The sequence below is a fragment of the Epinephelus lanceolatus genome, chromosome 8 (assembly GCF_041903045.1).
Source record: "Epinephelus lanceolatus isolate andai-2023 chromosome 8, ASM4190304v1, whole genome shotgun sequence".
Taxonomy (NCBI): Eukaryota; Metazoa; Chordata; class Actinopteri; order Perciformes; family Serranidae; genus Epinephelus; species Epinephelus lanceolatus.
Window position 1 is genome coordinate 33,829,887 of NC_135741.1, and position 16,233 is coordinate 33,846,119.

The following is a 16,233-nucleotide window of genomic DNA, read 5'->3' on the forward strand; positions in this document are numbered from 1 at the left end:
ACATAAGGACTGGTATTTACTGTTGTGATTAGCCTCTGCTAATCCCCCTGTCTAAGAACGAGCGGGGATTTGTCCCGCCCTGACTCTGTATTAAACTCCTCCATGCCTCAGCCATTGTCTTATAGTAATCTGCTAATCACATCAGTGCAGCATCACCGACTGCTCAAGTTCATGTTTAGTAAATAGCGGGCAATTAGTTTTCCTGCCTTGTTGTTCTGCCTGGTGCTTATGAGTGGAAACCATATGGATGTAATGTGTTGTTCTGCAGGTGTTTTCATCCTGGATAAAGGGTTTATAATTAAATGTTTTCTTCACAGCATTACCTGGAAGTTTCTGTTTATAACACACCGCACATCCTGTTACTGTGTGAAAAACAAGCATGTGTGTAGCTGTGTACATCCTGAAAATGGTATCACTGAATTGAATACACTGCAGCTCTGAAAAAGGTTGTGCAAGAGGCTCTCCTCTTTTGTTTGACATATTCGGTTCCAAAATGTGACGCATAACATGCCAAAGAAAACCACAGAGGTTGAAAGCTGCTTAAATGCTTTTTTCACTTCACAGAATGTCACCGCTTCTTCCTCCAGAAGTCACTGATTCTAAAAAAACCACATTTAAACCAGCCTAACCGGTATTGTCTCTCTACAGCTGTGAGGAAAAGTACAATAAATAACACTTCATTTACGTTTTTGATGAAGTAATGATGCTGGTTGCGCTTTGTTCCAGGATCCAAGTTCAGCAATAAATGTGTTAATTCCCCACCACTACTTTTCTGTTTTTGCTTTAAATTGTAAATGTATCTTTGTCTTACCCTAAATTGTCTCCAGAGAGTTCCAGGAGCTCAATCTCATCAGGGCCCACCTCGTCCACTCCAGTATGCCTCTGGGTCACACTGCAGCATCCCATGACGGACGAGGAGTCTGTCCCTCTGCGCCTCGTCTCAGCTTCTAGTCCTCACACTGAGCACCATCTGCCCAGACAGTCATCCCCTCTGTGTGTGTGTGTGTGCCACACTAAAACCAAAGAGATAACAAAACACGGGGGCTGGTTGGGTCCAAAAGAGGATATTGTGCACTGGAGAGGAGGAGGAGGGAGGGGGGTGGCACTGCTAAGCTCTAGTTCCCCCTTTTTGCCAGCATGTAGTGTATGTTTCCATCCAGCCACGAGAACGAAAGGTGTAAAAGCTTTTGAAGAGGAATTGAAGATAAAAGTTCTTGTCGAGTTGCAGTGTAGTAGCTGTTCCTTCCTTCCTGTCAGTTGGCTGTCTGCAGAGAAGTGAGCAGCTTCCTCACTCTGTTTTTTTTACACTCCGAACTCACACCGGGAACCTGCTGACACATAACAGCATGACAAATAAAAAACGGCTCTAGTGTCATTCCAACCTTACCATATGTAGATATTAAAAGAATGCCTCTATACCTCTTGGTGTTGATAAGTCAGGCTCTCCGATGCACTCAGCCTCCTTGTTGAGAAGCATATGGATGAAGCAAGCATCCTGTTGGGAAAGATGGGACCATGCCTGCCCGTGTTTGCATGCAAAGGGCCCGAATATGGATAGGCAAGTGAGATAATTATGAGTTATGAAACGGAGAGGTAGAGGGCTGCAGTCAAAACAACAAGCCACAACAACTGTACAGTGGAGCCATGTGTTGATCTTCCTGGTTAGAATTACAGTAAGATGGTGGGAGGGTTTGTACACAGTCTGTCTGAGCGGTTATGGATTTCCACGAGGCAGGAGCTATTTCTGTTTCTGTAAAGTGACGCAACGCCATGTAAGATGACTGATGGATATATTTTCCATTTGCAACAGCTTTCTATGTGTGCTTTGATTACTGTAAACATGTCTGACTCTGGGACAAATAAATAAATAAATCAAAATCAACCATTATTGGAGGAAAAAGCTTTCTTTAGAACATATTCCTTACATAGCACCAGTTAAATGAACGCAGTTATCATTATTCAAGTAATAAATACATTCTTTCATGTCACAGTAAACATTTATTTCTTTGAGAGGAAAACAGCACCAGGTGTCAAAAGTATAGGTCTTTTTTATCCAGATAAAGCTTTAGATCTCAGCTGTTTGCATCTGATGCATCTCAGTTCCTCTTTCTTCTTATAAACTCAGCTCTGTGTCCTCTCTCAGCTCTTCTTCACATTTGTTCCCACACACTGGAGGTCCATCATGAGGAGGGCTCTCTGAAGAGTCACTAACAGAGATCCCTGGTGACGACAGCGCCATGATGATCCTCGTCTTCTGCCGTGCCGTAGAATGCGTCATGTCGTCTGCAGCTTTTAAATGATGATGCAAAGTACATTTGCTGGGCTTGAATACAACCCGCGGCCTGAGGTTCTTACTCCTGACAGTCTGTACGATGGTGCTGCTGCTGTGTAAATGTAAAGGCCCCTGCATTGACAGAGAGCTTTGATGGAAAGGTGAGGCAGCAGTGGAGGTAGAAGTGGAGGTGTTGGGGTGCTCGTCAGACTTTGAACTACCCCTTCCTTCACTGCTCGCGGAGACATTCACATTATCAAGGGGCACAACTTTGCCCTCTGTCCCTGACTTAAATTGTCTGGCTTGAGTCTTTTTGGTGCTTTTTTGGTTGAGGTCACTGTTTGTGTTGCTCTTGCTCCAGGCCAGCACTGAATCAGGAGGGAAAACTCCATTGTAAAGCAGCACAAAGTCCCTCTGACTGGCCAAAGGAAGAATCCTCTGCTTGAGACGACACTTGCTGAAGATCTCCAGAGTTAAATCTAGAGCATGAAGGAGTGACAGCAGATATTACCAACATATTATGTTGGGCGGTATCACACATCAGCCTGCTGAGCAAACAAATAAGTAGAGCAGCATATTTAATGAAGGGAACTCTGATGCATGCAGAGAAATGATGTGAGAACATTATAAACTGTTAGTAAAAAAAAAAACAAAAAAAAAACTGTTGTGTGTGCGTGTGATCAGCTCTGTTAATGTGCGCTCACCCAGTGTCTCAGCAACAGTGCTGGGTATCACCTCCTTCAGCACTTCACAGTTCGTGTGAAGAGCTGGGTTACAGTTCATTTCCAACAGCCACACCTATTTCATACACATGAAAACGCATTTAGTCCCAAACCGCGCAAACTCTGACCAACATTCAGATACTCAGCAGTGTCTCACCCACCTTGAAGTTCTCGTCAATCATGAAGTCACAGCCGATCAAGTCAAAGAGGCCCAGTCGACGGTCTAACTTGGATTTGACTGCCAAGAAACACTGCGTCATGATCTGCTGCATGCGCTTCTGATGCATGAAAAAAAACAACAGTTGGTCAAATTAGGCGTCAGAGTCTAAGTGGCATACATCATAGCAGTTCTTCCAGCAGCCATTTTAGATGTCTGCAGCTCTCAGCAACAATATCTGAGAATGTGTAGTTAGATATCTTCAATGATTTATTTTTCTACTCTTTTCAAATGATTTGATCATTTATAAATGGCCTAATTCTGAAACATTTCGCTGCATTCTTGATTTTTTGGCCACTTGGGGGTATCAGAACAAGGTATACACCAGGTATAAATACATCATTGACTGTTTGCTGTTATGTGCCGAGCACGGAACGTACAGTGGGTTTTAAGGTGAAAACAGCTACCTGCTGCTGCTGGAACCAAGGCTGATGGGAGATATATCTGTGGGTCAGACAACCAAAACAACAACTGATATTCCCCTGGGATCATTTTAAAGTATTTTACAACAGAATCCCCAGTGCAGGGTTTGTAATGAATGTAAGTGAGCACTGTGCAGGAAGAAGTGGACACACTATGACTTTTTTCTAACCTACTATACAATGACTTTTTTTTAAGGTCATGTCTTAAGACATACTACACTATGAATTTTGAATAACTTGTTGACTTTTTTAATGACTTTAAATAACATACTTTTTTTTTGATAAAATACTATTTTTAAGACGTACTGTACTATGACTTTTTAATGACTTTGTCATGACATACTATACTATGATTTTTGGATTGCTTTATTTTTACATACTATACTTTTTCCATGACTTTCATGACATATGTATTATTACTTTTTCTATGTCTTTTTTTTTAACAAACTATAATTTTAATTTTTAATGACATAGCCTACTGTACTGACTTTTAAATGCCTTTTATAACGTACTGTATTATGCCTTTTATGGGTTTTTAAATGATTTATAATATAACATACTATACTATGACTTATATGGATTTAAAAAAAAAAAGAAACTATATTTTTTAATGGCATACTGTACTATGACATTTTTAATGAATTCTTCATGAGACACCATACCATGACCTGTTTTTTCAAAATGATTTTAAATGATGAATTTTTTTTTATGAAATACTATACAGTGACTTTTTCAACGGCTTTTTTAATGACAAATTATAGTATGACTTTTTAACGACTTTCTCATGACATACCATACTATGACTTTTAGAATATATATTTTTAAATTACACACTATATTTTAAGGCATACTACACTATGACTTTTTAATTACTTTTTAATTACATGCTATACAAGGACTGTTATGACCTATGACTATACTAGACTTTTTTAATGATTTTATACGACATGCCATAATGACTTTTTAATGACATTTTTATGTCATACTATGCTATGAGGTTTTTTTTTATGATTTATGGCATATTCTCCTATGACTTTTTTTTATTACTTCTTTGTGGCATATTATACTATGGATTTTTTAACTTCTTTTTTAATGACATACCGAACAAAAGCATACTTTAGTCCTGCCATGACTTCTTTATTACATTTTTTTACAACTTGCTGTGTCATGAAATATTGACATTTCTATGGCATACAATACTATGACATTTTTATTGTGACATTTTTTGTGACATTCTATGTTGTGGACCAAAAGGAGAGCTTGTCAGACAGCTGGGAACTATCGTCAGCTGTTTATATCTATTAGTAGAGTGTAGACCCCGCTCACCTTAGCATCACTTCGCTGTTTAGCTTTAAATATTACAAAAAATAAGGTCACAGATTATAATAACTATGCTTCGCAGTCTTGACTAAACTAGTATCTGGTCTAGCCACCATCTGAACAAGTGCTGATTCTCTTTCTTTTGAATCCAGATTTGGAGCATAAATGCATTCTCGTTAAATGTGTTTACTGCTAAACTGGAAATTAGGCTACTGTCATTTGGTGTTAATTTTATGCACTTTATAAGATCACAGCAGTAAAACTAGTCAAAGTCAATACATGTAGTTGTACATTATTTTTCAGGGCGATTTGATACTTTATGAATATTGGGGGAGACTTGTTCTGTAAGCTTTGTAGTATATTCACCAATAAGAAGCTATAATTCTAAGTGAAGTATTTAGATGTAATATTTATTAGTGCAGCTTTAAGCTTGTTACTGTATCTCACTAACTCACTAATATCTTACCAGCTAACACATTACCTGACAAAGGGTAAGTTTAAAAATCACGTTAAGGAAATATTAAGCTGCACTTGTAGCAGTGTTAGTGCAGTAACATAAGTTGCAATATCACTGTAAAGAAGTTTTTATCACATTCCAGTAGGCCTACATTAGTACTGCACTTCCATAAAATCTGGGGAACTGCAAGTGTTTGGAAAGGACAGAAAAAAAATCAAAGCAACAGAACACAAGATATATGCTGACTTTTAGGCTGTAATTTGATTTCATTTCCAAAAATACTAAATCCTACACTTCCTATGATGTAACTCCATGACTTTTAAATCAACTTTGACATAAAATATTTGTGGAGGGCCCTTTTAATTCATTCATTCATTTATTTTAATTCATGTATGATTAATAATAAAGTCATGATGTGTTGAATTCTTATTCTTATAAATCTAATGATGTAAGTTTTTAATGTCTACACAGACAGGCTTTACTAAGATTAGGTTCTTTAACTGTAAACAGTATGAAAGGTCTCACTTGGACTCTGTTAAACCAAACAACCACACTGTGGTTTGTATACACTGAAATATATGTCACTATCAGAGTTTGAGGTTTCATGGGAACAGGTGCAACCCAAAAATGATTCAAATGTACACACTGTACCTTTCTATGTACTGTAAGAGGCACTATGGATGAAAATATAGAAATATATTATAATAACATGATGTATCCTCGGACAGGAATGAGATCATCCGAGTCTAACCACTACCTCAATTAGCTGCAAACGCCAACAACCATCATTATAATGGTAATTGGTCCCCGAGAGCTACAACACACAGCAGCACTCACTGCAAAGGTGCCCAGCACCCAGTCCCTGGGCAGACCCATGGCAACCTGAAACCTGTCGTTGACGTAGGTGTTGAAGCTCTCCATGGACCACACGGTATCCTCCTTTAACTGGCTGTACAGAGGGTTCTTCTTCTGCATGTACTGGAGATGGACACCAGGGGGACCAGAGACACACAAAGCAGTCAGCAGGAGCAGAGAGACAGTTCGTGCCACAGCTAATGCCACCTCTTGGGAAATTACAAGAGTAATGCAAAGAAGGAAGGGAGGAAAATATCTCTCCGCTATTATCATGAATGAATTGTCCTTTTTTAATTTGTGTTAAACAGGAATCTACATAGCAAACATTAGGCCTTAAACAGCCTAAACAGTTAACTTTTACATGAAGTATTCTCCACTGGAAGTCAAACCCAGAGTTTCAAAATCAGGCCTTTGTGCCTAGCTGGTGAATGAATGACAGGGTGCCTTTTAACTCCGAAAATGAACAGTCATCTAATAATTTCACCCACACAATACTGTACTGTACCAAAGGAAAACAACAAAACTGCTTGTTCACACCCAGTGCTTCATTTTATTCAGTGCATTCAGTGGTTTCTATTATTTCACTCAATCTCACTGGTATATCTTTATCTATAAAGCCATTTTGGACAGACTCCCCGGTTACTTATAGGTGAGTACCTATGCCAAAAACTTCACAACCCTCTCATGGGTTGTGATCCCAGGACATTATCACCATGACTGTCCCGAGAGTTCGGACTGAGATGGGCAAAAAGGCTTTCATGTACTCTGCCCTCACAACATGGAACATTCTACAAAACACACTAAAACTAAGGACAGAATCACAATAAATGAATTCAAATGTGCTGTAAAGGCACCTTGAGCTAGTTTGTGTCAACATTTGTTGTCACTGTTGTGGCTATTGCTCTTGTTGATGTTTTTGTTATCTTGTTGTGCGTCGTAGCCTTTATGTCGTTTTCAGGAATCTGCGTTGCTGCCTTTCTTGGCCAGGATTCTCTTGTAAAAGAGATTTTAATCTCAATGAGTCTATCACCTGGTTAAATAAAGGTTAAGAATGTCTGACTGGGAAATAAAAATGGACTGAACGAGCTGTGTGTAGGGACTGTTTAGTGTTTCAGTGCTGATAACCCAGTAACCGCAAATAACGGGATATCTTCTAAAGTGTAAAAAAAATCTACATGATTTGTTTAGCTCTGACTGCTGAAGCCTTTTATCAGCTTCAGATATATATTTGAACAACTGTCACTTACACTGAAAGCTTTAAAAGGCCGGTATGAACAGCAGAAGTGATTACAGCCAGCAAAACCTATTTTAATGCTCATATGGACACATGACTACTGTTCTAACACTGACTTCACAAACGGTGAATCTGTCCTTTAAACTTCGGCCAGTTAACCCTGGATATTTTGGCAGAGTTTGACACATATTGAGGTGTACCTGATTGGTCAGGTGGGCAGAGAGGTTGTTGGAGCTGGGGTCATAGAGGTCGCAGGTCAGTCGTACATATCCATGGCGAAAGAAGACCATGTAAGGTGCAGTGCAGGCAATCAGAAGGTAAGAGCGCACATCAAACTTTTTCCCTTTCAGGAGCAGTGGACTCTGGATGTAACTGGGGGCAAAATGACAGTTGACTTTCAGGACAATTTCTCAAGTTGTCATTTGTCAACAAGAAGATGCTGCCTTTTTGGAGCCATAAAATGTGACATGCTATTCATTTTAACAACCCAATAGTTACGTATGTTCACCCACTGCTGAACAATGCGAGCCTGAGGCTGGCGGTGGTGCGTCTTCCTGTTGGTCTGGCTGTCTTCTGAGTGCTGCAGCTTCAGTTTGAAGGCGTCGATGTCCTCTTGGCTCTTCAGCAGAAAGATGCCTCTGCCCTGGTTCAGACCCGTAGGCTTACAGATCCACATGTGACTCTCATCATTGCTCACACCTGGTAACAGTCATTAAGTTGTGAGTAGTGCTGAATCTGAATTTCACTCCATAACTGTGTCCTAAACATCCCACAAGGCAATTCTTCACCTTTTGTAATTGTGTTTTCTAGATTTGTATGCTACTTTATACTACACCAATACATTTTAGAGAGAAACACTTTAACTTTTTACTCCATTTATATGATGGCTGTAGTTACTAGATGCTTTGAATATAAATAAAGCATATAAAATCATATGATCAACCTATAAAATATGCTGCATTGTTATCAGTCAAGCTACCCAAGTATACAAAGTAGCTAAAATTAGCTTTGCCTCAAGTAGCTAAAACATTAAAATGTTACTTACATGTTGATGCATCAGTAACAATAATGAAATAATATCATGTGACACTCTAACAGGAGCTATTATACTCTATAATGAGTACTTTTGCAGCTGTACTTCCTCCACCACCGACATTACTTGACAGTACTACTACTACTGCTTTTCCAGCAGAGTTTTACACATGCTGTGATCAGTTTTTAAAATGTTTCTGCTTGTATAACTGTTCCGATGTGTCTTTTTCTCTCGTCTTCCTTTTCATGGATTCATCCGTCACCCAGAGATCTCAGCCAGCTGTCTGTCTTCCCCTGTTTACTTAGTGATAACCATGTTTGCCATACCCCGCACACCACTTATCATAATTCTGTGTGTCTGTATCACCACAAACATTACAGGAACCAGGGTATTGTTTCATTCCCAGTTGGTAAAATTGAGGAAAAATGTTTTTCAGTTTTAATATTAAATGTATTTCCTTTGTGTCAGGCCAGCTTTACATCCACATCCTGTCGAGCGTTTCTCCTTGTGTTTGTGTCTCAGCCCTGCCCTCTACTGACTCATCTCTATGGTAACAGCATGTTCCCCTGGTGATTTAATCAGGGCCTTATGGGAGGTGAAGTGGATTATTTTCCAACGTCCTCAACCTCTTGATTAAACAATCACCAAGGCAACAGTTGTCTTAACACCGCCAAGCACAAACTATTCTGTTTCTTGTCATTACCGGATAAATGACAGGTCAAATTTGACTGATCTTATCTTAAACTGGAGCCTCCTCATCAAACACAAATCCAGTTGAATCAGTGTTCGTTGGGTTATTGTTGCATGTATTTTACCCTCCTGCTGGGCAAAGAAAGCCTCCCTTTCTTCCCTCACATCCATGCGGAAGGTAGTGGGAATAAACTCTTCCATTTTCAGCCTCCTGTGAAGAACAACACAACAAGGAGGAAGTGCACGTGAATGGCTGTTTTCTCAGCTGTTTGAACCTGCTTGTGTCATACACTGAAAATCAAAACTGTGAGAAAATGACTTCAGATCACTTTATGTTTAAACCACAAAGTCATTGAGTGCTTAAAGGACCATACCTGTGTGTTTACATGTTTTTTTATCTATTCAAAAATAAATCATACTCTAGATTACTGCTGAGCACTTTTCAAAGCATGCTGTCATCTTGTACGTGTGTAATCGCGTACCTTTTTGACAGCCATGTTTGTCTATTAATGTATTTAACTACAGTAGAGAGCTTACTTGGGTTTGATAATACATTGCAATGATTATCATATTTGCTTTTAATATTTCACAGTAACATAATCATTCAGTGGTAGGACATTTGCACCATGAGTGCAAGTTGATTTCATATCTCATATATAATGTTTACTGTAATGCACTGACGCAAGAAAGTTTTATATCTCTAAAAAGTTGATTTACCAAAAGAGTAAAAGGAAAAACACATTCAGGAATTTAAATGAATCAATACACTTGTAAATTTTCAAAGATGCTGTATGCTGGATTTGTTGCATATGGCTACAGTATTACTACTAATTTGGTCCATTGTAAGTATTGCATATCTAACACGAAAATGTATTTTTTCAGCTTTAGTTTAAGTTTTTTATACAGAGAATAATATTATATTATTTTGTATATATATTTATTTTGTAAGTTATGATATATAGGCCAAAATTCACAATATAAATACAAATGTAATATAACTATAAATAAACTAAGCAGTTATTTTAATAATTGTTGCAAAGGAGTTTTTATTTTTTCTAAGTGGAATCTGCTTGCACTGTACGTGAGAGAGCAGTTTACAAAACATTCGGGGTCATTTAATCCAGTATAAGTAACATTACTTGTTGGGTACAGTTACTGGAATACTGTATACATGTGTTTATGTATGTACATGAATACACATACAGTACAGCATACTGTATGCACAAAAAATGTAGATGTGGTATATGTGTGTTGTATTACAATTATCCTGTGCAATTATCAATCATGAGCATACAGTTTCTTTATGAGTGAAAAGTGTAAATAGCGTTTATATTATTTTATTTATTTATTTTGCCTTTTTTTCATTCATTTCATTTCACTTTCATTTATCAGTCAGTCACTTTTCCGTGTCCTTGCTTTTGACTCTTCAGCTGCTTCAGGACTTCCCCAGTGTGGGTTATTAAAGTTTGTCTTATCTTACATCAAAGCATATTCACTACTGTACTGCTACTTTACTCTGTTAAGTTTTCTTCTTCTTCTTCTTATATTGTTGAGGCCTAACAAACATGCTCAATGCATTTCCTACCTTAAATATCTACAAATTATTCTTTTATAGCTTTAATTCTGCATTGTCCACATCAGTGTTTGCTAGCTAGCAGTTTTCTTCCTGACCTTTGCTGAGGCACTGCTACATCTCTTGGCACTTTACAGCCACCAGCTGTTTGTTAATGGAATAGTGTGAAACCTTTGACAAGAATGTGTATACAGTAGTTTTGGGCATGCATGTACTTGTCCTAGTCAGTGTTATTATAGTCTTGTTTTTACCTTAGTTTTTATTTTATTTCATTTTTAAATTAAGTTTAGTTTTAGTTTCCAGAGTGCCTTGCCTTGTTTCACTTTAGTTTAAAATGCTTAAAGTGATTAGTTTAATTACTTTCAGTATTTGTTTTAGTTTTGTTTTTTTAAATAAAATGTCAGATGCAGTTGACGCACAGTCATGTATACATCCCAGTCTCCGTAAACATTTGCACCAATGCATCAATATGCTTGCTGTGTTGACAAATTTGACCATATTAAAAAAGACTAAAACTAAAGACATTTCCTGTGGATTTTTATTTAATTTTAATTAGCTTTGTAAGTGTAGTTTACATTTCTATTTCACTTGACTACATTATTTTTCAGGTGAAGATTTTAAAAGAATCAGGTTGTAAAACATTATAACTGTATTCACGTACTGTCAATATGTAACCACTGGAATAGTTTATATAACTGTCACACATAATGCTCGATACCAAGCTTGTGTGATTCAGGTGGGAGGTCTGATTTCTAATGATGCCGTTTGCCCGTTTATTAAATAGTATCACAGGCTGATATGTCTTTCAGTCAGTATTTGCAGAGCCGGGACTCTATTGAACACCCATGATGGCACCAGATTGTTGCCAGGAGATTTGTGACACAACTATAAATTCTGTAAAGGAAAATAGCTGTTATATCTGTCTGCTTTTCACACACACAACCTCCGTCCTCGACCGTGGCTGACTTTGCTGCTGACTCGCTCATACTCCCGCAGACTGCTGAGGAGGCCGATCTTGGTGGTGAGCACCTTGTTGTTGGGAATCTGATACACCAACTGTTCACCTGGGAACAACACATGAGGATTACAAGTTTTCTTTCTGTGAACTGAAAGCAATAAAGCTCTTTTTCTACTAAAAGCAAAATGAGATTTCCAATTTTATTTAATTTTCTATGGCATCTCTTTAAGACAGGCAACATTTTTACAGTTTATAGTAGAACACAGCATACAGATTATGTCTTGTGATTAATATAGTACTTGACCTTCCCTGAAGTTACAGTAGTTGGCTGGCGATTTGGTCTCACACCACTTGAGTTTGAAATCCTCCCTGTGCTTGTTGTAAATCCTCTTCCATCCTTTGCTTTCACAGTAACCTCTCACTCTAAAGGAACAGTCCCAAAGGAAATCAATCACACTTCTGCTTAATTACACAACAATCAAGAGGTCAGGTGTCACATGTAAAACTAGGGTTCAACCCAAAACAAAATGGTGGATAATTTTTTTCTCCTAGTGTGAGAGCAAATGTCTCCAACACCTTTCTTAAGCTTTTTATTTGTACTTAAAATCCAACACATTATTTTATATTTCTCTACTTACATTTCAGCTCCGTTAGCTCCTCCAAAGAAGTAGAAGGGCCCAGGCCCCCGGGGCTCCTCGACCTGCTGCTGCATGTCCCTGTCTGGGAATGAGAAGGTCGACAAGTCCCTGGGGAAGGACCTCCGGAGGTATGGCTCCACCAGACCCGCACCTGATACTTTTACACGCACAAACACACAGAAATCACACAGTCACAGTCATTTATACTCACACAAACATATACAGTAAGTTCACTATGCACATGTAGACTGTGTTTTTGAATTGTATTTTGTTATGCTGCAACAAAGGCTCAACATATGGAAAGAATAACAAACTACATCACACTTGATTATCCACTTCTCCCTCCACACACCTGACCCTCTATCCCGGCTTTCCTGGTTGACAATCACATGGGAAAACCTCTCTCTCTTTTCCCGAGTCTGCGTCTCCTCCCTCTGGGCCTGCTCCAGTCCACCTTCTAATGTCACTTCCTGCATGCCACTATGGTCAGGTGATAAAGGCCGTTCTCTGGGTGGCTCCTCCTGCCTCAGGCTTTCTGCGGGCTGACTATCCCCACAGAGAACCTCCACTTCCTCCTCCTCCGCTTCTTCCCCTTGTTGCCTCTCCAGTCCGGTCTCCTCTGCCTGGCCTTCACCGCAGGGCTCCACCCAGCACTCAGATGACATGACCTTGTGTTGGTGCAGATCGCTGGCAATGGCTAAAAATGCTCCAACATGGGAGGACAGGTGGGCCCTTTTTTGGTTTGTAGTGACACTGTAGTCAGAAATTCAGACCAGCAGTGAGGTGTGTTTGCACTGAAGATTTGTGGCAGTATGAAAGGAATAAAACAAGGGAAGCTGTTTACCCCTCATCAAAAGTTCATGTACATGTCTGCTGGTAACATTATATTATTTTCATCAGCCATGCTGACATCATGGCTCTAGGGATAGCTGTGTCAGTCTCTTGGCAGGTCGTTCAGACTGAAAATGTGTCAACAACTACTGGATGGGTTGTAATGAGAAGTTTTACAGGTATTCATGGTCCCTGTGGGATTAATCCTAATGACTGTGGTGACTCCCTGACTTTACTCTGGTGGTCATCCTTTTCAGAATTTGTCCAATATTTTGAAAGAAATGTCTGCAAAACTAATGACATTCCCACCATCCTTAGCTGTACTTTGTGTTTGGGCTAATTGCATTAGCCTTACAGCATTACATCAGCATGTAAATGTGGCATGATGAGCATATTAGCATGCTGATGTTAGTATTTGGCTCACAGCACCTCTGTAACTAAGTACAGCCTCACAGAGGGGCTGATGTAACAGTCATTTTATTCAGAGGTAACCCCTTGACCTTTTGTTTAACACCAAGCACTCAAACTTTGCACCTGATCATCACTTTGGCCCATGGACAGTTGGGCCAAAGTAGTCCCCAGAGTCGTGGTCTTTTTCTTCTAGCAACAACATCAGCCAAAAATGTCGAAATTTCATTTTCTAACAGGCAGATTGCAATGAAATCCATCACCTTTTACCTTTTTATCAGAAGAACCCTTAAATGTTAAATGTAACTACTGAAATGTTTGGTTTAGTTTAATGACCATTTCATCCTTTAGGGTTTGCTAGCACCGTTTATTGGGTTTATACTTTGAGCTTTTTTATCAGTATTATTATTTTGTCTGTATAGTTCAAACTTAAATTACATTTAGCAGACTTGAAAAATACAATAAAAGATAAAAAAGAAGTGTGATGATGTGCTATCAGAATAAATGTGTTGTTTAGTATTAGAAAACAGGAGCTGAACTGTGACCATATTGTAGCTACAGTTACAGTACAAGCAAAGGGGTTTACCTGTACCTCCAGTGTCACCCACAAGGACAGCCAAACTCCATGAAAACCTACTCAGCCTGTTCTTCCACCATGTGCACTCAACCTTGCAGTCCAACGGTAAGGCCCAGGCAAACAGCAAACCTACAGACTGAAGGACAGGCTTGGCGGAGGCGGAATCACATGGTCTCTCAGCAGTTTAGCCCACTCTAACCAGCCATAGTCTGTCACACCGCAAGTAAGGAAACCCACTAGACCAATGTAAACAATCACCGGTTACTCGGGTAATGGGAACTTAGCAACAGTTGCCACTCCTGGATTGAATCTTACAACAACAGCAGCTCAAGACAAACTAACTACTCAAGATTATGTATCCCACACCTACCCCACCTCTAAGTTTAGCTTCATACAATATTAATTGCCTGTAAGCCTCTGTTGTGCAAACCCTATGGTAACATGAGAGGAGAGTGTCAATCAACATGGATTTGCCAGTTTTCCGGGGTATTATATCCTGACACAAAAGGTAAAATAATATTTTCTGCAGGCTCTGTGACATATGTTTAACAGAGTGAGAATCCTGTCCAGGGGATATGTTTTAATGAAGGTATAGTGGTATTCACCTTACATTTCATACCGGTTGACTGTTTCTTTTGGAGCCTCATATCTGTAGCTCCATTTACACCCTTAACACCAAAGCCTGAATGGTTATGTATCTACAAATACCAAAAAAGTTATTTACTGTTTCAGATAATGCAGAAACAGTGCACTAACGGATAAAATGATGAATACAAAGATGAATTCCACCTTGGTTATACCTACAGCCTCATTACATTTTTTTATATTTCACATTTATTGTGAAAACCAATTTATTTTAACATTTAATTTACCCAGATGCATAATTCCTGGAATCATTATTCTTAAGTGCAGTTATTATCATGAACTGTATTGTCTAGAGCCAGATCCAGTGGCAGGTATGCAGTTGAGCAACATAGTATTTGTCTGCTCGCATTGCAAATCCACTTATCACCTTTCTGTCTCGGTGATTTGACTCAGGAGGAAACACCCAGGCCCAGCTACGGTTGGCAATTATGCATAATCTCCTCTCTTCCTCCCAACAGTCTGATAATTGACAGGGGAGGGTGCCTCTTAGATCCAGCATCCATGCAACCTTATAATTATACATTTAGTAGGGTAACCAGGAGTGACGCAGGCACCTAACACCTGTAGTTGAGGAGCATATTTAGAGTATTTAGAACATATTTAAAGCACCTCAGTAAAAAAAGTGTCATAAAAGATGGGGAAATGGGGAACAGCCCTCAAAAATGCAAGGGTTTAATTGCTAAGGTGTTAAGTGCAAGGTTTATGGTATCAGAGAGAACTGATGTTGACAGCTGAACAAGCCGACACAACCACAAACCTTGAGATTTTCTTGTTAACAATCCAAGAAAAACAACAGCCAACTCTTTCTACATGGTTCATAGCAAAGAAACGCATACTGTATGTTACATCGCACCCTGCAGTATGTTGTTACATATTTCATGCATGACTAAATTTACAAGAAGGAAGCAATAGTCTTGTCAGCCCAGTCATTTACAGACATTGCAAAATGGCAGCGATAAAAAAGAGCTGCTTGGCAATGATGCCAGTTCGGCCACAGCACCCCACTTATTAGAAACGGGCCTCCCATATTCTTGTTTAACAGAGCTTTGTGTTGAGCCAGTGTCAGCCACACCTTGATAAAGAGCCGCCATCTGATAGACACACTGTGCAAAGTGCTGCGTAGGTGGACAAAGAGAACAGGCTTGTTTTACAGCCCTGTCGACCTCATGGTTCACCATCTGCCAAGAGGCTGTGTGCATTTGTGTGTATAGGAGAATAATGTGTGTATGCATGTGTATTTTGTGTGGCTGTTTGTATGTGCGAGGCTTAAATAAAGGTTTGAGTGTTTGAATTAAAGTTTTCTTTTGTGTATGAAATATTTTTTAAATGAAATGTTCTCTCTTTGATCTCAAACAGTGGGGGCAAAAGTGTGCCACTTTTT

General features: G+C 39.1%; 1 protein-coding gene across 2 annotated transcripts; it reads right to left on the reverse strand.

The window, feature by feature from the left end:
* Window positions 1-904: 904 nt before the first annotated feature.
* Window positions 905-13,137, reverse strand: ttll10 (tubulin tyrosine ligase-like family, member 10). 2 transcript variants are annotated; one of them, XM_033627882.2, is made up of 12 exons: window positions 12,744-13,137; window positions 12,392-12,548; window positions 12,058-12,176; window positions 11,739-11,859; window positions 9,348-9,433; window positions 8,012-8,198; window positions 7,700-7,871; window positions 6,248-6,388; window positions 3,156-3,272; window positions 2,977-3,070; window positions 1,420-2,751; window positions 905-1,328 (listed from the first exon to the last, which is right to left on the reverse strand). In XM_033627882.2, exons 1-11 carry the CDS (start codon window positions 13,054-13,056, stop codon window positions 2,114-2,116), a joined length of 2,145 nt encoding a protein of 714 aa, XP_033483773.1. In that variant the 5' UTR covers window positions 13,057-13,137; the 3' UTR covers window positions 905-1,328; window positions 1,420-2,113. The 2 variants fall into 2 exon arrangements, with proteins under 2 accessions (XP_033483773.1, XP_078026336.1); XM_078170210.1 differs by having other exon boundaries at window positions 905-1,331.
* Between the last annotated feature and the right edge of the window lie 3,096 nt (window positions 13,138-16,233).